Source organism: Ipomoea nil, unplaced genomic scaffold (genome assembly GCF_001879475.1).
Source record: "Ipomoea nil cultivar Tokyo-kokei standard unplaced genomic scaffold, Asagao_1.1 scaffold0317, whole genome shotgun sequence".
NCBI lineage: Eukaryota > Viridiplantae > Streptophyta > Magnoliopsida > Solanales > Convolvulaceae > Ipomoea > Ipomoea nil.
Window position 1 is genome coordinate 4,461,042 of NW_017616745.1, and position 22,444 is coordinate 4,483,485.

The 22,444-nt window shown below is 33.8% G+C and overlaps 2 protein-coding genes across 2 annotated transcripts; one reads left to right on the forward strand and one right to left on the reverse strand.

Annotated features, from left to right (window-relative positions):
- Positions 1-13,922: 13,922 nt before the first annotated feature.
- Positions 13,923-15,194, forward strand: LOC109166252. The gene has a single exon (XM_019315177.1). It carries the CDS (start codon positions 13,923-13,925, stop codon positions 15,192-15,194), a length of 1,272 nt encoding a protein of 423 aa, XP_019170722.1.
- A 255-nt stretch (positions 15,195-15,449) lies between these two features.
- On the reverse strand, positions 15,450-18,991 carry LOC109170194 (cysteine-rich receptor-like protein kinase 10). Its single transcript, XM_019319193.1, has 7 exons — positions 18,108-18,991; positions 17,348-17,485; positions 17,126-17,250; positions 16,839-17,049; positions 16,462-16,699; positions 16,127-16,277; positions 15,450-15,986 (listed from the first exon to the last, which is right to left on the reverse strand). The coding sequence occupies exons 1-7, from the start codon at positions 18,940-18,942 to the stop codon at positions 15,663-15,665; spliced, it is 2,022 nt and encodes a 673-aa protein (XP_019174738.1). The 5' UTR covers positions 18,943-18,991; the 3' UTR covers positions 15,450-15,662.
- Between the last annotated feature and the right edge of the window lie 3,453 nt (positions 18,992-22,444).

The window sequence follows — 22,444 nt, forward strand, 5'->3', positions numbered from 1 at the left end:
CACATGATCTTTTCTATATAATTTATAGACTATTACATAAAGAATGTCCTTTTTTGTTCTCCCTACGTAAATTAGGGTTTCAAGGTTTCTCTTCGGCCTTTTGCTAGGGTTTCGGTTTTTCTTGGGTTTTCTCCGGCGAATCTCCGCTGCTTGTTTGCATTCTGCTTCGCTTCTCATGGCTACAACAGCGACGGAGAACGAGGTAGAATCGGGGAAGGAATGTGGGCAGGGGGTAGAATCGGTCCGAGACCGGTCGGAGAACCATGGTTAATTCCGGTGACGGGTTCCATAGGCGCCGGGGAATCCACGGTGGTTAGGGGTGTTTCGGTGGCTGGGGTTATGACGGAGGGCGGCCCGGCGGTGGTGGCTGTGTCGAAACGCCGAAGGGAATAATTGGATGAGTGTGGCCGACGGTTTGGAGGTGATGGGGAGGATGTTGCGATGTCTGATGTGTCAAAAAACTTGTCCATGGCGGGTTCTGGTTCCCAGACCCGCCTATCATCATGAGTACTCTAAGTTGGAACTGTTGTGGCTTGGGTAATCCACGTACAGTTCGGGAGATAGTGGAAATGGTGTCCTATAAGAAGCCCGATTTTGTGTTTATAATGGAAACTATGGTTGAACGGGTACACGCAGAACGTCTTCATATCAAGCTTGGTTTTGAAGGTTTATTTTATGTTGACAATGTTGGTTTGAGTAGTGATTTAGCGTTGTTTTGGAGGAAAAATAATATTGCGAAACTCCTGAGTTTGTCCAAGAATCATGTGGATGTAGAAGTTCGTGTTTGTGACAAAGTATGGCGAATGACGTGCTTTTATGGTTACCCTCGGCGAAGTATGAGGAGGGAATCATGGGAGCTCCTTAGTGGCTTGAGTAGTAGATCCCCGTTGCCTTGGGTGGTGATAGGGGATTTCAATGATCTCCTTTATCAGCATGAGAAGAAAGGGGGAAATCCGCACCCGAATAGTCTCCTTCGCGGCTTTGGGGAGACTGTGGATAGTTGTGGACTTGTACAGTTGGCCATGAGAGGCCATCAGTTTACCTGGGAAAAGAGTAACGGAACTAGTAACTGGATTGAGGAAAGGCTAGATAAAGTGCTGGCAACAGCTTCCTGAGGTGATTTGAATCAGCATGCCGGCGTGGAAAATTTGCAGACTCGTACATCAGATCACTTGGCTCTCTATCTTAATGTCGATGCATCACGCATGCAAAGGGGTAGGGGCCCGAGTAGCTTTAAGTTCGAAATGGCTTGGTTGTTGAACGAAGGGTGTAGGGAAGTGGTTGAGACTGCTTGGCAGGATGGGAGGACTGGGGGGTTGCTGAATTGTCAGCAGCATTGTGGTGACAGTCTAATGCGGTGGGGTGGTGAGCATTTTCAGAAATTTGGGGACCGCATAAAGCAATTACGTAAGAAACAAGAAGCAATTCGACACAGACGGGATCCGGGTGCGGTGGCCGAATTTCATGACCTGGAAAATCGGTTAACACAACTGAAAGCCCAGGAGGATACATTCTGGAGGCAACGAGCAAAGCAGCACTGGCACCGTGGTGCTGATGCCAACACAAAGTTTTACCACAGGTATGCTTCTGCTCGTAAGAAAAAAGAATTTTATTGATAGAATAAAGGGTGCTGATGGGATATGGGTTAAAGGGGAGGGTATGTGCTCCATTGTGCAGGATTACTTTAAAGATATTTTTGCCTCTAGCAACTCTACATGCAATGATTCTTTGTTTGATAATTTTGTCCCCCGGGTATGTAACAACTCAAAATTTTATTTTATAAATCCGATATTAAGAAATTCCAAATTAAAATAGCCATTTTCACTCCATTAAAAAAAATTTGCGATCAATTGGTGTTTGAATAAATTATTTTAGTCACATTTTAAATTAATTTGAAACCAAAATCTATTTTATTCGAAATTTCTAAGATTTTCGGGTACTTCGCGTACCAAGATTTAAATCGAGAAATCAATCTGAGTGAGACCGGGAGAATTCAGAAAGACTTTAAACAAGTGATCATCAAATCAACTTTTTGAGGAAATTCATTTTCAACCCCAAAGTATTCAAAGTTAGCATTTCTAGCCCTTGGTCCATGATACAAGGCCATGTTTGATATTTTAAAGATGTAAGCCAAAAGACCTTTTTGCCCGACACCAATCATTGGTGATCTACCTAGGGTTTTGCCCCCATATAAATAGAACCATTTCACCTTGCCTTCATCTGATCCATCTCTTTGCCTCTCCTCTCCCTAAGCTTTCTGTAAACAAAGAAGAAGCAAAGCAGTAAGTTTCTAACTTTCATTCTCATCCATCAATTTCCATTATTATTATTATTAGGGAAAAGGATCAAATAGGCCTTCGAACTTTAGCTTAAAAGTCAATTAGGCCCCTAAACTTTTTAAAGGTGCAATTACACCCATCAATAATTCATTTAAGTGCAATGAAGCCTAAAAACAAATTAATGACCTCCTATCACAGGTCATTAGGGTTCAGGCTACCATTTGGCGAATTTTCCGGCAAAAAAAAAAAAAAAGTGACTGGCAAAATTTTCGACAAAAGAAGTGACCGGCGAAATTTTCGGCAAATCTGGGTCGGTTGCTGGTCACTTTTTTTTTTTTTGTCTGAAAATTCGCCGGAAGGTGGCATGAACCTTAATGACCTGTGATAGCAGGTCATTAACTTGTTTTTGGGCTTCATTGAACCTAAATGAATTGTTGATGGGTGTAATTGAACCATTAAAAAATTTAGGGGCCTAATTGACTTTTAAGCTAAAGTTCGAGGGCCTATTTGACCCTTTTCCCTTATTATTATTATTATTGTTGTTGTTGTTGTTGTTGTTATTATATTTGCAACAATATTGCTCCTTCATTATGAGATGTTAGACCATGATTATGTTAATAGTTTTATTTCAAAATGTTAATTTTTTTTAGTGACAAAATGTTAAATTTTAATATGTAAACAAATTAATTTAAATTTTATAAAAATGTCCTTTTTAATCTTTTTATATTTATGGTATATTATTCCACTTAATTTTTTCCATTAGTTGCAAATTGGCAATCCAAATAAGCAATAAAAAGAAAGCATAAATGGTATATTATTCCACATCATTTTTCCATATTACTTTGTCAGTGGGTTCTTTGCATGGATGTGGTCAGCCTTACCATTTCCTACACAATATTTAATGACTTTGACTTTAAGTTGGTTTTGCATGACTTTTATCAATCATATATGAGTTAATGTATATGAGTCCTCCGAGTATAGTGATTTTGTCACTTTTAATTCTAAATTTTTAAATTGATCATTTGTGATCTTTCGACTTTCGACTTTCGAATTATTATCATTTGTGGTCTAAATTTATCAGCAATAGTTCTTTAAGTTTTAAAATTTAACCAATTGTAGTCTTCTAAAAGGACCATGGGTAATTAAAATTTGTTCCGGCGTATTATTTAAAATTTGTTTAAATTTTAATCATTAGAACAACTTCAGTCGTGTAAGATATTTAGTGATTTTTCACGGCTAAATATGAGAGGGAAAGAGATAAGAGAAAAGAATCTGACAAAAAATTTTTTAAAAAATTATATTTATCCACCCAATTAACGCATGCAGTGCCCGCTAGCTTTTTTTTTTCCCCATAAATACTGTTGTAATATTGTTTGTGCCCGTTGGCCTTTAGCTCTTAACCGGTGATTGCAGGATTGGATTACAATGTAAAGATAAAAGTGAAGTGAATGTAGAACAATAGACAAGGAGAACCAAGACAAGGAATTCTTATTCAACCATCTGTGTATCTTCCATACAACCATAACACATCTATATATAATATACAGATGTAACGGAAGACATAATGCAACCATTAATCACTTAACCGTTACATAATCAATACTAATAATGGCCACACTAAATACATATTTATAACACTCCCCCTTGGACATTATTTGGCCACGATCTTGCTTCATTAAAAACTTGCTAGGAAAACCCTGTGGGAAAAACCTAGACAATAAGAGAGTACAATAGAAAATATATTCATGCCTCATTAAAAACTTCATTAGGAAAACCACGTGGGAAAAAAACCTAGTTGAAGAAAAAAAGAGTACATGGTATATGTAAAAACATATATTGTATTGGTCGTCTCATTAAAAACCTTAACTTAAGAAAACCATGTGGGAAAAACTTAGTTAAGGGAAAAAGAGTACAACCATTAGTCTTCAAGGCATAATCGGCATAATCTTCAGGATTTTGGGGTTTGTCTACTGAAGCAATTATTTTTGCTACATTTCCCCATTTACATTATTGTTTCATACTCATAATTGGAGAAAACTAGTGAGAAAAAGAGTACATGATGTGTTGCAAATAGTGCACAACTGATAGTCTTTTATGACTTAATCCTCAGGATTTTACGTCCAATCTTCCGGATTGATTCGAGTAAATCTGAAGATAACAATCTTCAAGTTCTACATATATTTCATTGATGTTTACACCATAAAAATTGACTGAGATAATAAGTATGTCCATTATCAACTCTTTATTGAGCACATAATAGTACATATTATTCCTTCTATGTGAGGATAATAACCCCATTCGCAACTCTTTAAAAAGTAAATAATGGCACATAATGATACTAAAATAAATCCTCATTTTGGAAATTATAAATCCATTAGGGATTTTTCAAGATAAACTAGAGGATATATTTAGGATATTTTCAAGAGGAAACGATATTTAAGTTTCCTAATCACATATAACATTACTAGGCATGTTTATGATAATATATTTTCATACTTTGTTTTGGGGGAGAAAATACCTTTAGTCCATTTATTGACTATAAGAAAGATCATAGTTAGTAACTTACTAACTTTTATACTTCTTATTTTGTGATTTTCATTCATCACATTTTGAGAAAATCCATCAAGGATTTTAAACATAAGTAACAAGTTACCCGAATAAATATGTGATAACTATAACTATTAGCTACATATTTAATTTATTAACTGCTAGTTTTATCAAATAGCGGAATATAAAGCGATGACCAATATTGGGTCTCTGCGAAAACCCTCAACTCGCCTTTTATTAGCGAGTTTTGATTTGTATGTAAGATATATTAAATATAATATATTTAATATAATATATATTAAATATAATATAATATATCTATAATATATATTAAATATAATATATCTATATATTATATTTATATATATTGAGAAGAGAGAGAGAGAGGGGAATGAATAAAATGTTTTACTTGATGATTAATGAATGAACAATAGCAACCTATTTATACTAAAGGATAACCACAAATAAAGCTAAAAATTAGGATTAATGCTCCATGTAATGCTAATCCATGCTCCATGTTCTGCAGACCAACTACCACACTTCAATTGCTTGTTAACAAACTAACTTATTATTAATTACTTGGTTTAACAATTATAATAATAATATTATTATAACATTGCCTCCTTTAAACCAAAAGTGACACCATATTCATCAAAAGTGACATCACGGCTTATAACAACCTTTTTAGTTTCAGGATTGTATAGTTTATAAGCCTTTGAAGCGTCACTATAACCAATGAATATGCACTTCTCACCTTTATCATCCAACTTCTTTCTCAACGGATGTGGCACATGTGCATATGCCAAACATCCAAAAACCTTGAGATATTTGATAGAGGGTTTTCTCCCACTCCATGCTTCTTCGGGTGTCTTATCCCGGACACTCTTAGTTGGGCACCTATTCAACACATAGACAGCACAAGCAACAGCTTCTGCCCAAAAAGGTTTAGGCAGATTCTTGGATTTCAACATGCACCTCACCATATCCATGATAGATCTATTCTTTCTCTCAGCCACTCCATTTTGTTGTGGAGTGTATCTGGCTGTCATTTGGTGTTGAATACCCTTCTCCTTCAGAAAATTATCACAAGCAATATATTCTGTACCTCTATCAGTTCTCAAGATTTTAATCTCATAACCACTTTGCTTTTCAACAAAAGTCTTAAATTGTTTGAAAACATCACATGCTTCAGACTTTTGCTTCAGAAAGTAAACCCATGTTTTCCTACTGAAATCATCAATGAAAGTAATAAAGTATTTACAACCTCCATGTGAGGGAACCTCTAACAAACACAGGTCTGAGTGAACAATCTCCAACTGTTTTGTAGCTCTCCTTAACTTGCCCACGGGAAAGGGATCTCTATGCTTCTTCCCAATCACACAAATCTCACATATACGATTAGGGACATTCACAACAGGTAAATCAGAAACAAATTCCTTTCTCGCAAGATAGTGTAATCCAGAGAAATGCAAATGCCCAAATTGCATATACCATAACCAATTTTCATCACAAACTTCATAATTAAAGCAAGAAAGGAGAGTATGCTTAATTTTCAAAGGAAATAGTCGATTTTGGGACATATTTACCTTTGCAATCAAAACTCCCTTAGCATCTGCAACGGTGCAACACCCCTGAGCAATATCTATCTCATATCCTTTTTCTAACAACTGACCATACTCAACAAATTTTGGTGTAGTTCAGGAACATAGAACACATCGGATATAAAATTGTGAGTACCATCCTTCAATTGAATAGAGATTTTACCTTTTCCCAAAATTGGCACTTTTGACTTATTGCCAAATGTCACTTCAGACCGAACTGATTCATCTACTTCAGAAAACAATTCTTTCTTCCCACACATATGGTTACTACACCCAGTATCCAAGAACCATATGTTCTTATCTGCAAAAAAACTATCGTTGGCTAAAAGTAAAGTTTCAGAACTCTCACCAGACTTTTCAGCAGTATTTTCAGCAATGTTTGCTCGATTTCCACGATTGTTGTCCTCATTATACCAACAATCTGCAATCTTGTGTCCATACTTGCCACAATTGTAGCAATGAAATGGAAATTTACCTCCTTGTTTGGTATTACCTCCACCTCTTCCTTGGTTGGAGTTACAACTTCCTCCTCCTTGGTTGAAGTTACAACGACCTCTTCCACCAGAACCTCATCTTCCTCTTCCATGACCTCTACTAGATCCTCCACCTCTTTGATTAGTGTCAGTCACATTAAGGGTGACTTGACTCTTCAAAGCTTCTTCAGCTAGTGGTTCCGATTTTGACGCAATTCTGTCAATATGAATTTCTACCATACCTTTCAGCTCTGCAATTGATAAGAGCTCGGTTTTGTGTGACTCTGTGATTGAAGCCACCACATGGTCATACTTCATCGACATAGTTCGTAGAACTTTTTCAACCACTGCACCATCTTCCATTGTATCTCCGTATAACCTCATCTTATTCACCATATCAATAAGACGAGTGAAATACGCGTCTACTGTTTCTGTAGAGGTCATCTCACAATTATCGTACAACCTTCTCAACGACTGCAACTTAGACTTCTGCGCCTAATCGACTCCTGTATTTGACACCTTTAAGATGTCCCAAGCTTGCTTTGCTGTTTGAGCACGAGCTAATTGCCCAAAAATGGAGTAGTGAACACCTTGGTGAATTTGTCCCAAGGCCAACTGATATCGCCGGATAGCAGCTGCGTCAGCTCCTTCGGGTAAACCAGGATCAACAAAGCTCCAAAGATTTTGAGCTTTCAAATGTGTGGACATCATAATTTGCCAATAATTGTAATCGAGTTTCCCGTCTAATTTGGGACCCGACCATACAATATTGAAATTTGCAGCCATATTTCACTACGGGAAATATCTCGGGGTTGAAAGGTTGACTGGCTTTGATACCAAATGTAAGATATATTAAACATAATATATTTAATATAATATATATTAAATATAATATAATATATCTATAATATATATTAAATATAATATATCTATATATTATATTTATATATATTGAGAAGAGAGAGAGAGAGAGAGGAATGAATAAAATGTTTGACTTGATGATTAATGAATGAACAATAGCAACCTATTTATACTAAAGGATAACCACAAATAAAGCTAAAAATTAAAATTAATGCTCCATGTAATGTTAATCCATGCTCCATGTTCTGCAGACCCACTACCACACTTCAATTGCTTGTTAACAAACTAACTTATTATTAATTACTTGGTTTAACAATTATAATAATAATATTATTATAACAGTATGCCTTAATTGCTATTTTCTATCAAAACAGTTAGCACGCTTCGGGCGTTATACTACTGCTTCAATATCTGGATCCAGATTATAAGTATTTATGAGCAATAGAGGCAAAATATGTTGTCGACAACTGTAACAGCTTTGTAAATATCTTTTATACACATGGCAATTTTGTATCAACCAAATATATGGCATTTCCCAAGAATATTTGAATTTGGTTGTTCCGCTTCCCCAGTATTTTAGTTATTTGGTGCACCTCAATTTTACTGGGGGTTTTCGCCTTCTAGGCGAATATCTTCAGGATAAAATTTTATATATTTCTGGAGTGACGAAACTTTTCACTAGATCTAGATTTTCAAATTCTTAAACCAATAAATTTCATATGCTTCCGGCATAAAGAAAAACGATAGAGATATTTAGTCCTAGTTGGGGATTTCAATTATTTCTATGGACTTAGTCACTCCTTGAGATTTCTAGCAGATTATCTGTTCAATGTTTAAACTTCTGATTCAATAAGACTAGTACATGGGTTTGAAAATTTTTTATCTCATAAAATTTTCTCGGCGTTCAATTAATTAAAAACTTCAAATCTCCCCCTAATGCTGAGAAAAAAGATCTTATGATGCAACCAATATTAAGTTGTTGATTTCTCATGAAGGGTTGCATACAAAAAAAAAAAAAAAATTTGAACGCAGATAGGGAAATGAATCATGATATTGAACCACGTACTAAGGCGTTTTTGTGATATATAGTGGATAAGCATGGCGGTTTCTCAATTCTGGAGGTCCCCAAAATAGATATACTTCCTCCATAATTGCTTAACAAAGCTCTTATAAAAAAAAAATGTCTTGTAAATAATTGTGTCATGGCAATTAGAGAAACAATTAGTGCACTCAACATAGAATTGTATGGAGTGAACTTATAAAAAAATATTATTGTTATCTTGCCTTCTCACAAATTTCAAAATTGACATGAATAGTCAATATATAAAAAAAAAAAAAAAAATTCCGTAAATAATATGAGCAATAATATGACCTACGTGTATGGAGCTAACATCTCGTAGAATGTTGATGAAATTAGACACCCAACATTCAAAAACAGCTTGTCGAATTTTCATTTCTGGTGAAAGAGTGACCTCACAAACAACTCTCATAATATAATTCCGCTCCATATCATTGTTAAAATTTTGCTTGAGCAAAGCCAAGAGCATTGTACAATGCCCGGGCAGCAGCAAGCCTAACATAATTATTCCCTTACAGCCTTGGCATTAATATTAAAGAAATTTAAACTATGGGTACGCATACGAATCTTATGTGGATAAACGACATGGATAGCATGGAAAACCATTAGCATTTAGCCATAGCATACAGATCATGTAGCAATAATTTGTGTGGCAATTGATTTATATATGTACCAGCGGGAAGATATATATGGATAATCAATATATATTGATTTTGAGTGTAATTTTTATATGGACAATAAAATTATATTTCTGGCTAAGTTCGAATGTCCACTTCTAGAGCATAGCCTATAGTCAGCATAATAAAAACTGTTATGCTAGCTATTAATATAAAATATGCATATGAACCCATATAAAACAAATAAATTACAATAGCAATTTAATCTATGGACATATTCAAGAATAAAATTCAAATAATAATTTGAATAATAATGTAATCACAACTCTTGAATAAAACAGGTCCAGATGTCATAAAAATACCAAATAGGTTCATAAAAAAAATTTAAAGGAAGCCCATAATCCTTTTAATAAGATCAGATTTTAAGCCCAAAAAACCAATGACCCATTTATAATATTTGCGCAAATTATGTTGTGCAACTGAATGCAATGCACCATGCGCATGGTGCATTCAATGCAAAACGACGTCGTTTTGGTTAAAAAACGCGCGTCCCACTTAAAGAAGAAATCAGGTTCGATTCCCGGCAATAGCATTTTTATATATCCATAAATTCATAACTATATATCAACAAATTCATAACTATATATCCACAGTGAATGAATGAAGTAAAAATCCACAATGAATTAACTAAATATCCACAGTGAATGAATGAAGTAAATATATACAATGAATGAACTAAATATCCATAAATTCATAACTATATATCCAGAAATTCATAACTATATATCCACAGTGAATGAATGAAGTAAATATCTACAATGAATGAACTAAATATCCACAATGAATGAACTAAATATCCATAAATTCATAACTATATATCCAGAAATTCATAACTATATATCCACAATAATACTATTGCCGAGAATCGAACTTGATTTTTTTTTTTAAGTGGGACGCACGTTTTTAGTCAAAACGACATCGTTTTGCATCGTATGCACCATGTGCATGGTGCATTCGGCTGCACAGCATAACTATTGTAATATTTGGATCTGGGCTAAAAGGTCCAAATCCGGGTCCAATTAATAGAGCTAGGGTAAATCCTTCTACTCAAAAGTCAAAACCATCGTGGGTGATTTCCCATTTATTCGGGTACATAAATTTCAAATAATAATTTGAGAATTTGATTTGCTCATTAATAGGAGATTGATGAAAACAATACTAAAAAAACGCGACGCACGCAGTTCCCATCGTCGATCGCCCTTCCGCCTTCGTCAAACACAGCGCGACCGGGGTGCATTTGCTGGTGATGCAGAATTTAGGGGGTGGATACCAAATATGCGCGCATGAAAAAGTGGATACAAAATAGGAAAATGCGGAGGTTTTGAGTCCGACTTTCTGGACATAGAAAGTCGGGCGCAGAGCATCCGAATTTTACAATTAATTTCGGATATTAATTTCCCAACAACCGCCCCACCCATTCTCATTAAAGGAAGAGACAGCTTCAAACCCCAACATCACCTTTTATCTTTCTTCTCTTCCCAATGTTACTTTTTCGTAAATCACAAATTGTGTTCCCTAGGAGCTTTTTCGGACTCCACAACTGATGTTACTAATGCATGCATGCTTTTTCGGATTTATGCTCATAAGAGCATCCACACTAGTGGATAATATGGGGATAATGTCATAACAATTATGTTGGGTGGGGTTAATAGCAATTGTGGAGTGGAGTTATTTGAGGAGATAATTGTCCTGCAAAACACAAAATAATGTCAGAAAAAAAAAAAAAAAAAAAAAAAAAAAAAAAAAAAAACAACACATGCTGTGCGCGTTTGCGCACAGCTAAGTGCCACACGGGCGCGTGCACTACACGCGCCCGTGTGGCGCGTCAGGCGCGCTGTCAGCGCGCCTGACAAAGCTTTATTTTATTTTATTTTTTTTTTAAAAATCAGTTTTCTATTATTTTTTTTTTCTTTTTTTCTCTCCCCTCCCACATTCTCTTTCCTAATCACTCTTACATTATCCCCTCATTCTTCCCAATTGATGTGGATGCTCTAAATGTATGGTCTTCAAAGCTTGGGAGTCCACTTTGGTAGTATAACAGATAGCATTTCCCATCCTATAAGTGATTCGGATTCCATTCATCCAGCATTTGTTTTATCTTGAAAGCATTTCCCAAATATCTCCCAAGCCACTTCTCAAGTGTTTTCTCTAATATCTCTCAAAGGTTTTCTCTCTTTCTGCATATTTGTGTTATCTTCAAAGCTTCTTCCCAAGCCACTTCTCAAGCATCAAGTTTGGATCAACACTGCATCTTCCCAAGCATCTTCTCTATACCGCATCTTCTCTACAGTTTTGCAATATTGAGGTAAAATATATATATATATATATATATATATATATATATATATATATATATATATATATATATATTTGAGTTGTTTTACACTTGCGTATGTAAAAAAAAAAATTTATATTGAGGACTATTATTTTAGTCAGTTCATATTTTATACACCGCGTAATTTATTATTTTGTTATGTTGTTTTATTGTAGATTATATCGCATTGTAGCATATTATTTCTTGTTTTAGTGGTAAAATGAAGTTTAGGAAAATAAATTCGGACTTTGATGTATGTAGTGTTTATAACATTTATTTAACACAAAAAAAAAATGTTGTATATAGCTCCTGTAATTACTCGTAGTTGACATATTTTTTTGCTCGTTTTTTTTTTTAAATGAGGTGTATATATTTTTTGTTGTTAAAAAAAAAAAATAAACGAAAAGAGAGAACTGAGTGTGCTCAAAAATTTGGGTAAATTTCCAAATTTTTTTTTGCCAAATAATGAATATGAATAAAGAGAGTGAAAAAAATAAATGAACTCTTTAAAGAGACACAACTATGAGTTTATCAACTTGAGCATGTAGTACTAAACAAAAGTTGTAATTCGGACATCAAAAATTAATTGTAAAACTCGGACCCTAATGGTCCGAGTTTTACAATTTTTTAAAAAATTTGTAATTCGGACCATTTTGGTCCGATTTATAAAAAATTATTTTGTGAAATTCGGACCAAAATGGTCCGAGTTTTGGCTTTAAAAAAAAATTAGTTAGAGAAGATAAAATTGAGACTTTAAAAAATATACATATTTAAAATGCAGTTTACATATATTTGATTACACTGCGTATAGTTTGAGTTGTTTTACACTGCGTATGTAAAAAAAAAAAAAATTATATTTGAGGTAAAAAAAAAATTATATTGAGGAATATTATTTTAGTCAGTTCATATTTTATACACTGCGTAATTTATTATTTCGTTATGTTGTTTTATTGTAGATTATATCGCATTGTAACATATTATTTCTTGTTTTAGTGGTAAAATGAAGTTTAGGAAAATAAATTCGGACTTTGATGTATGTAGTGTTTATAACATTTATTTAACACAAAAAAATGTTGTATATAGCTACTGTAAAATGAACTCTTTAAACAGACACAACTATGAGTTTATCAACTTGAGCATGTAGTACTAAACAAAAGTTGTAATTCGGACATCATAAATTATATGTAAAACTCATGGTCCGAGTTTTACAATTTTAAAAAAAAAATTGTAATTCGGACCATTTTGGTCCGATTTATAAAAAATTATTTTGTGAAATTCGGACCAAAATGGTCCGAGTTTTGGCTTTAAAAAAAAAAATAGTTAGAGAAGATAAAATTGAGACTTCAAAAAATATACATATTTAAAATGCAGTTTACATATATTTGATTATGCCTCGTACATATTTTATTTATGTACTTGAAATATTTTATTTATGTACTGCCGTGTTGCTAATTGCGTAACTTGTTATTCGAAGTTGTTTTAATGTTTTTAATTTGTAAGTATTATGAATTGTTTTGATACAGGTATGGCAAATGACCGAGTGCATCCCGGGCTACTACAAGAGGGTGCGTTACCATTTCAAACCCGTCACCGTAGTAGAGCAATTTGGACGGATCCAACGTATGACGTTCAACTTAAAGCCGTTAAATACGATACGTTGACTAGGTGTGCAGCCGTGAATGATGATAGAGTCAAAACGTGGCTGCGAGTCGCTGGTTTGTATGGTGTTTCTCAGTTGCCCAAAATTCAGTTGGATCATGGGGCATCTACTGAATGGCAGGTCACGAAGTACACTCAGCCCCACGAGTGCACAGTTCAATTCAACCAGCGGCCCGCGGACAAACTGTGCACCAGCTCATTAATATGTGATTTGATCTTTCAAAATATCACTGTGGATCCACAGTACAAAATCAAACACATCCAAGTGGATGTGAGACAACGATATGGTGTCGACATTTCGTACCGGAAAGCTTGGTATGCCAGACACAAATGCATTGAAATGCAGTAAGGGAATTACCGGCACTCGTACAATGAGCTACCACAATTCTGCCGGCAGTTGCAACTGTCCAACCCTGGTACCATTGTGGAAATCATGGCCACACAGAACGCAGAAAGGGGTACAGGGTACGCGAATTTCTTGTATGCATTTTGGGCGTTCAAGCCCGCAATAGATGGTTTCCGCTACTGCATCCCGGTTATTTGTGTTGACGGTACCCACTTGTACAACCGGTACAAAGGCCATCTCCTGCTAGCATACGGATATACCGCCAACAAGGAAATCTATCCACTGGCAGATTCGATCGTGGACTCCGAAAATAATGCCAGTTGGACTTGTTTTCTTCGACTTCTGGCCAAAAATGTCTTTCCACATCACAATTCCATGTGTATCGTCTCGGATAGACACGCTGGAATCGATGTGGCGTTTAATTCCGTCCAACAATTGAAGGGGGCCCGTGTCAAACGCCGATTTTGCCTACGACACATTCGCAGCAATGTCATGTCAAGGGTGACCAAAAATAGGCAGTTACGAAAACTTGTGCGGGAAGCTGGTACTACTGTGACAAGGGATCAATTCCTTCAACACATGCAGGCAATCCAAATCAAATGGCCGGCTGCATACACCTATCTTGCCGACATTGATGTCGATAAGTGGACATTATCTCACGACAATGGTCACCGGTACGGCATCATGACAACCAATCCGTCTGAGTCACTAAATAATTCACTAAAGTGTTGTCGGATGTTACCCGTCACGGCAATAGTCCGAATGACTTTTCACAAGTTACGGACTATGTTTGCCGACAGGCGTACTGCGGGAGAGGGGATGCAACAACACGGCCTGCGATTCACGACAAACATTACCGATGATTTGTCAGCTCGAAACAATGAGGCAAGCGGTGCAAGCGTTCAACGTTTCAATGACGCCCTCGGAATCTATGGTGTTGCCCTAAATACTGGTTACGTTTCCCAAAGTCAACAAAATCACTTTCAAGTGAATCTAACGGAACATACGTGTAACTGCGGCTTGTGGAATGTCAACGGCTTACCTTGTGCACATGTGATTGCAGCATGCAATTACCGAGGGCAAGGATTCGGCCCATTAGTGCCAGAAGTTTACTCCGTTGAAAACTACAGGAACTGTTATGTCGATAATTTTTACCCCGTAGACGAAAGAATTCAGTGTATCGGTCCAGTTACTTGCCTTCCACCGATTTCTGCTAGGCAACCAAATCAACGAGGCCAGCGCCGCACACGTAGGTATCCAAATGAAATGGACTTCGGTTCAAATCAAAGTAGAAGATGTAGATATTGTCAGAGGACAACTCATTCTTCCCCAAACTGTCCTACTTTGAATCATCAATAAAATAATGCTTTGTTTATATTTTTAATTATCCAATTTTTTCATCTAAATTCAAATTATGATATGAAGTATAGACATTATACATACTGCCTTTCTTCTTTTTAAGAGTCCATTTATTTCCGCAAACAATAAGTCGGATGAAAACAACAAAAAAATATAATATGAATACATTTGTCCGCATTTATAATACAACTCATTGAAATTCATTGGAGCCCGTCAGCATGTCATATCAAGAAATAAGATTTTGAAGTACATGTAATAGAAGTCATAATACAACTCATTAAAATTCAACTTATAATTACATACGTACATGTAAAAGTTCCATGTCCAAGCCAGAAAGAGCTGCATTAAAAAAACCAACATCCATCATTTCCATACAATAAAATATATGAGCTGGAATTTAATGCATCAAATTTTTATTTTTCAATCTGCATAAATTTCATCCATGCTGGAACGCTGCTGCTGGATACCTCATCTTGGATAAAGCTCAGTAATGGACACTTCGTTTACAGACCATGGCATTAACCTGCTCGTAGACTGATAAGAATCTATCCCTTTCGGCATCATCTCTGATCTTCCACTAAGGAAAAATGCAGGTTGACGAGGTGGTGGTCTCGTAATAGAATGACTATTGAGCATGAGGACAACATTTGTCATTGTCGGCCTCTCGTCCACTTCTTGAACGCATAACAAGCCAATATGGATGCATTGGATGACTTCATTTCTTGAGTAGGATTCTCCAACGATTGGATCCAGTATTCCTAAAGGTGTGCTGTCCCTCCAATGTTTCCAAGCCTACAACATTTATCAGCCTCAGATCATCAGGTTAAAAGAGTTGACTGTTAATGAAGATTTTAATATATATATATATATATATATATATATATATATATATATATATATATATATATATATATCTTAGATTGTATACTCACATAGCTAAGGAGGTCCTCAGCTCCACTTGATTCGCTGAAGTTGGAATTCTTTTTCCCGGTTATAATCTCTAAGAGAAGAACGCCAAAACTGAAAACATCAGATTTCACGGAGAACTGGCCATGCATTGCATACTCGGAAGACATGTAGCCACTGCCAAAGAGTTAAATAAGTTTAAGATCTTAATTAGTATACCCATTGAAACAGATGAAATATATATTTCAATTAGAATGAAGACATTTCTTTGCAATGATAAATGATCTAATAATAGCTGTTGCATGTCCACTGAGATTGTAGATGATTTCACATAGCTAATCTGATCAAGATGAAAACTTACTAAGTTCCAACAACTCTATTTGTATTTCCTTGAGTTTGATCAACTCCAAAAATTTTGGCCATTCCAAAGTCTGCTATTTTTGGGTTCATATCTTCATCTAATAATACATTACCTGCTTTTAGATCACGATGTATGATTCTAAGACGAGAATCTTTATGAAGGTAAAGTAGCCCTCGTGCTATCCCTTTAATAATTTTGTAACGACTTAACCAATTCAAATGGTGTTTCTTTTCAATATCTGCATAAGCCACAAAGTTTACATCTCACAGTTAGGTATGTAAATTAACTAGCTTAATTTTATGGTGCATGTCAGACAATGAATATTTTACTCATCATAAAATAAAGTGAATTATGAAATTTTGTAGTTTGGAACTAACCAAATAAAAAGTAGTCGAGACTTTTGTTGGGAACAAATTCATAAATTAGTATCTTTTCTTCGCCTTCAGAGCAAAATCCCAATAGCCTTACTAAATTTCTATGTTGAAGCTTGACAACTACTCTAACTTCATTCTTAAATTCTTGAGCTCCTTGTCCTGAGCTTTTCGACAACCTCTTAACAGCTACCTCTAGTCCGCCAGGAAACGTTCCCTGAGTATTAGTTTTCAATAAACAATTAGAATAGACTAAAATGAGCATATTGATCTTGCATAGCCAAAGATTTCACCTTGTATACAAAACCATATCCACCTTTGCCAATTTTACAATCCGGGGAGAAGTCACTTGTAATAGCTTGGATAGTAGCAAAATCGTATTGGGAGAACTCCCCAGCAGAAAGTCCAGAGACATCCTCTGGATAGATGGAGATTTCGAAATTTTAAATTACAAATATGGTAATACAATTAAGGTTAGTGAAACCTAAATAATCCCAATCAATCTGTTACTTAACCTGTTTTCTGTGTTGCAGTATATTGTTTCTTCACATTTCTAGTTCTCACAAAACAGAAGATTGCAACGAAGAGCATAATCCCAATAACCGGAACTACAATGGCAATAATCACTTTTGTTGAAGAATTTCCTTTGTTTCCTGCATCAACAGAAACACATCACACTCAAAAAATTTCCTTCGGAGTTGAAAGGTCAACTCGATGGCAACCTTAATATAAACTAATAACAGGGTAATGGTGACAGATATGGTATTAGAATTTCAAGCTAGACAACAAGGTAAAATATATCATCAAACACCAAACGAGGCAGAAAAGAGGAATAAACCAGCCAGTCACTGCTCGAGAGTGCATCAACTAATCAAGAAGGTTGCTCCTGTTAGGAGTCAAACTGATCAAATCAATTGTCTAACTAACTTAGCTTACCCTTCAAATCCTTTGTTGCTCTACTACTTAACTACTATTATACTGTTCCGCTCATGATTTCTTGACTATTATATTACGATCAAGCCCTTACCACTTACATCAAAAAAAAAAACAATAATTAGTAGGGAAGACCTAACTTTATTTCTTTACTTATAGACTGCCATCAAATTTTCGAGACGCTAGATACTGGACGTGACTATTATGGACCTCTGCCCAACAATCCCCAGCCACGATGCTAGAGTTGACCCTCCGCACAACATATTACATATTACTCTATAAAGGATAAAAGCTTATTACCCAAATACCCAATGGATAAAAGAGGGACCAAGAAAGTTTTACCTTCATCACTTGTAGTAGAAGTGGGTGGAGGAGGACGGAGAGGAGGCGGCGAAGCCGGTGGCGGCGGCGGCGAGGCGGCTGTGCGATTGTAGAAAAGGTAGGTTTCATACCTAACATTACAGTACGGGGAGAGAGTTCTAGCACCCACCGCTGAATAGCAACAAGTGTACAGCAACTGGATAGCACTAGTTAGGCATGTCTGACAATTCAAGTTGGGAATATCCGGGGTGCACTGCCCAAGGCTGTAGATCCTCTCAAGTGCAGTGAAGTTAGTTTCTTGAACTGCAAATTTCTTGCCGGACCGATCGCCAAGAACTCCGGTGACCAGCTGATCCAGCGTGCTCCTGATCGACTCCATGAACGGAGCCGGCTGAGAATCGTTCTGTGTATTGTATAAACTGTACATGATTGACGACTGCTCGACTCTCCGGGATATAGGCTCGTTGGAGTAACGCAACATACAGAAATCGTACCAGACAAAAGCGGTCTTTCCGTTGGGGCACAGCTGCAGTATATCGGTGGTGGAATTTCTCACACACCCGCCGCAGTCGGCGGTGGAAACATCGCCCCGGCACATGAACATGCCGTACACGGTGTTGTTGCCGGAGCCCACGGCGGCGCTGTGGTAGAACCCATTCTCGCGGGTGGCATTGGAAGAAAGAGCGGAGAGGAGGGAATTAAGATTGGATCGGTAAGTGCTGTTTGGGGTATAAGTAGCGGCGCTTTTGGGACAGTAAAGTGCGAGTTGGGAGGTAGCTCCGGTGAACAGACTGATCAGCAAGCAGAGACAGAGCATGAAGCCCAGGAGAGAGCATAGTTTGAATGGATGAAACATAATTTTTTTTTTTTAATAAAAATGAGTCAGTGCTCATTGGTATCTTAATTATCCAGGTATATAAACAGGAGAACACTCACATATAAAGAGGACTTGAAACACATGTTTCACTTTCATTCTATACATGTCAAACGATTTCATTCGTTCTTTCCCAGATTTTTATGATTCATAATCCAACAAACGAATAGGCTACGAAGTAACGTTGTTAGTCATGCATTGTGGTGGAAAGTTAGCTAGGCACTGCCGCACTGGGCGGGTCCTAGACATGACAAAAGTAAAATCCTATATTATTATTATTATTATTATTATTATTATTATTATTATATATATATATATATATATATATATATATATATATAATAATAATAATAATAATAATAATAATAATAATAATAATAATAATAATAATAATAATAATATTATTATTATTATTATTATTATTATTATTATTACCTTAAATGAATAAATTATTATACTTTCCTTTTGAATTAGTATTTTCTACTTATAAATACAAGTTTATAATTCTTTTAATTTCTAGCCTCCCCATCATTTCCTTCTCCACATCGGTAGGGCTTCTCCATCCCGTATCTTCTCCATCATTTCATTGACTTTTGTTAATCATCCTGTGATCTTCCACAGTTGAGGCTGATACGTGATTTGCACGGGTGAGGTTTTCATTATCTTAGTTTTTTTTTTTTCTTTTTGGGTTTTGTTTTGTTTTGTTTTGGATTTTCCGATATTTAAATAATAAAAGTGGTTTGTAATAAAAATGTTGATATATTCTTTTTCTTTTGTTTATTTTTTGTGGAGAAGATACAGATCTAGAAAGATTGATCGGGAAGCAATAGAGTTCGTTGCTCATCAAGTGGATAAAGTTTGGAGAGGGACGGATTCTGTGTATATGTAATGAGATATAGAGGGAAGCATGATTAGAATACAGTAAAATCAAAATGAAATTCAAAGCATTTTTAGTTGTTAATATATCAAAGCGTTGAGCTTTGTTTCGACTCAATCTCTTCATTTTTAAAGTGTGCATTTTCTGTTATAAGAGAGTAGTTTGTCTATCCCTTCAAAATGTTTTTCTTGCCATTTAAACTTTTTTTTTTTGGACAAAAAAATTATGTTGTACTGTAGCTTAGTTTGAATAGAGTATTAAAATCACTTTTCTAATGTGAAATAATGTTATTGACTTATCATGTTTGCTTCAATATGCTAAGCCATTTAAAATATAATACAATTTATAATTGTAATACTTTTGTAATAATCTTGAATAAATATTAACCATATGTTTTGATTTAATAATATATTATATTAAAAGAATTATATATTAATCTAATATAGTGATGGTTAATATGGGTAAATCATATATAAGCATAATCTAATATAGAAAAATATTCATTATTACTCATATATAATCTAGGGAATAAATAAACTTATTGAAACTTAATTATTTATAACTTCAACTTTAATCTAAATATATGGATTCAAATATATAGTTTTAATATCCGAAATTAATAAGGTTTTCTTAATGTGGATCTATATATTTTTAATAATTTCGATTTAATAATATTATACCTTAATTATAAAAATTCTACCTAACAACTTTAGTATTACATGGCATACAATAATTACCATAAATAATATTTTATAATTGATAATTTGTATTAGGCAATAAAAATTAATAGTTAATTATTAAGTCTATTATAAAATCTTTTGTACTGTGAACAAATTATTTTTAATTATTTTGATTTAATAATATTATATCTTATTTATAAAAATTAAAAATAATACTTTTAGTACTATAGATGTGACTATTAAATTAAATTAAGGCAGTTAATATGTATTTAACTATAACAAAAAATCTTTAAATGTATGAGTTATATAGTAGCATGGAATCAATTAGTGAGACAATTATATTAGGCAATCTAACTAATACTTGACTTTTTAAATTATATTCCCTTTTTAATAATGAATATTTTCCTAAAGTATATACATACACAAATTATGCTTATCAAATATAGAATTAGAAGTGTGTGTGTGTGTGTGTGTGTGTGTGTGTGTATACATATTAACTAAGCTATAATACTATTATAATTAAAGAATTAATTTCATGTATTAAATGATCAAATTTAATGTACCAAAATATTAAGTATTTATTAAATAAGTATATTAGGAAATTATTTCCTAATATATTTCAATATTGAAAGAAAACAAATATTATAATTAATAAAATTATTATGGTAATTACCACAATATTTGATAATTATAATTAATATAATTAATGAAATTGAGAAATATAATATTTCTACTGTGAAAATATTTATGACAATTTCATTAAATTATACGGAGTAATGAATAAAATATGAAATACAATTAAGAAAATGAAATTATAAAATTAACAAAATATGTTTTAATAAATATTTATATTTTTTTAAAAATGCATACATACATATACGTACGCATTATATTAATCATACAAAATTTAAAAATTAATTTTTTTAAATTTCTAAATGTTATTTTTTAATTATAAATCTATCAATATAAATTATAATTAATGAAATTATTTTATATAAATTTCCATGTATATATATATATATATATATATATATATATATATATATATATATATATGTATGTATATGTATATGTAAAGCAAAATCCTCATATTTGATTTTTTCTGCCCAAATTTTTATAGCCAATTAATTAAATATTTTATTGGTCAAATAATTAATAAAGCTTATTTGGTAAGAAAATGTAAAATGAAAGTTAACTAAAATCTATTAATTGGTAATATTATGTATGGTATTATATTCTACAATATAATTGGTAATATTATTGTTCAAGTATAATAAAAACCCTAATTTTAATTCGTAATATAATAATCATAACCGTGACCAGCCCTCTTAATTTATAATCTATATACTATAATTAAAAACAAAATCCTATTTACCTGATTTTCATCCCAAACAATAGTAAATAGTAAAGGTAAATTAAAAAAAAAAACATAAATTAAAAAGGAACATAAATATTTCACAATAATATTCTACATTATCAAATAAAAATGGAACGGAAATTAGGTAAATTGGAAAAGGAAATGAATATTAATAATTGACTGAAAATTAAAAATTGAAAAAGGAATGAAAATTAGGTTAATTGGAAATATAAATAAATATCAATAATTGGGTGAAAAAAATGATCCATAATGGACTAAAATAGAAAAGGAAATGGTCAGATCATTACTTTTTAATTTTTCTCTATAATATTACACAGTAGAATAAATCAAATCACAATTATATCATAAATATTTCACAAATTTAAACAATGGAACGTAAATTAAAAATAGAACAAAAATATTTCAATAATAATATTCTACAGCATCAAGTAAAGGTAATTTAAAATGAAAACAAAATATTTCAATAAGAATATTCTACATCATCAATAGTAAAGGTATATTTTAAACAATAGTAAACGTAAATTAAAAATAGAACGAAAATTAAAAATG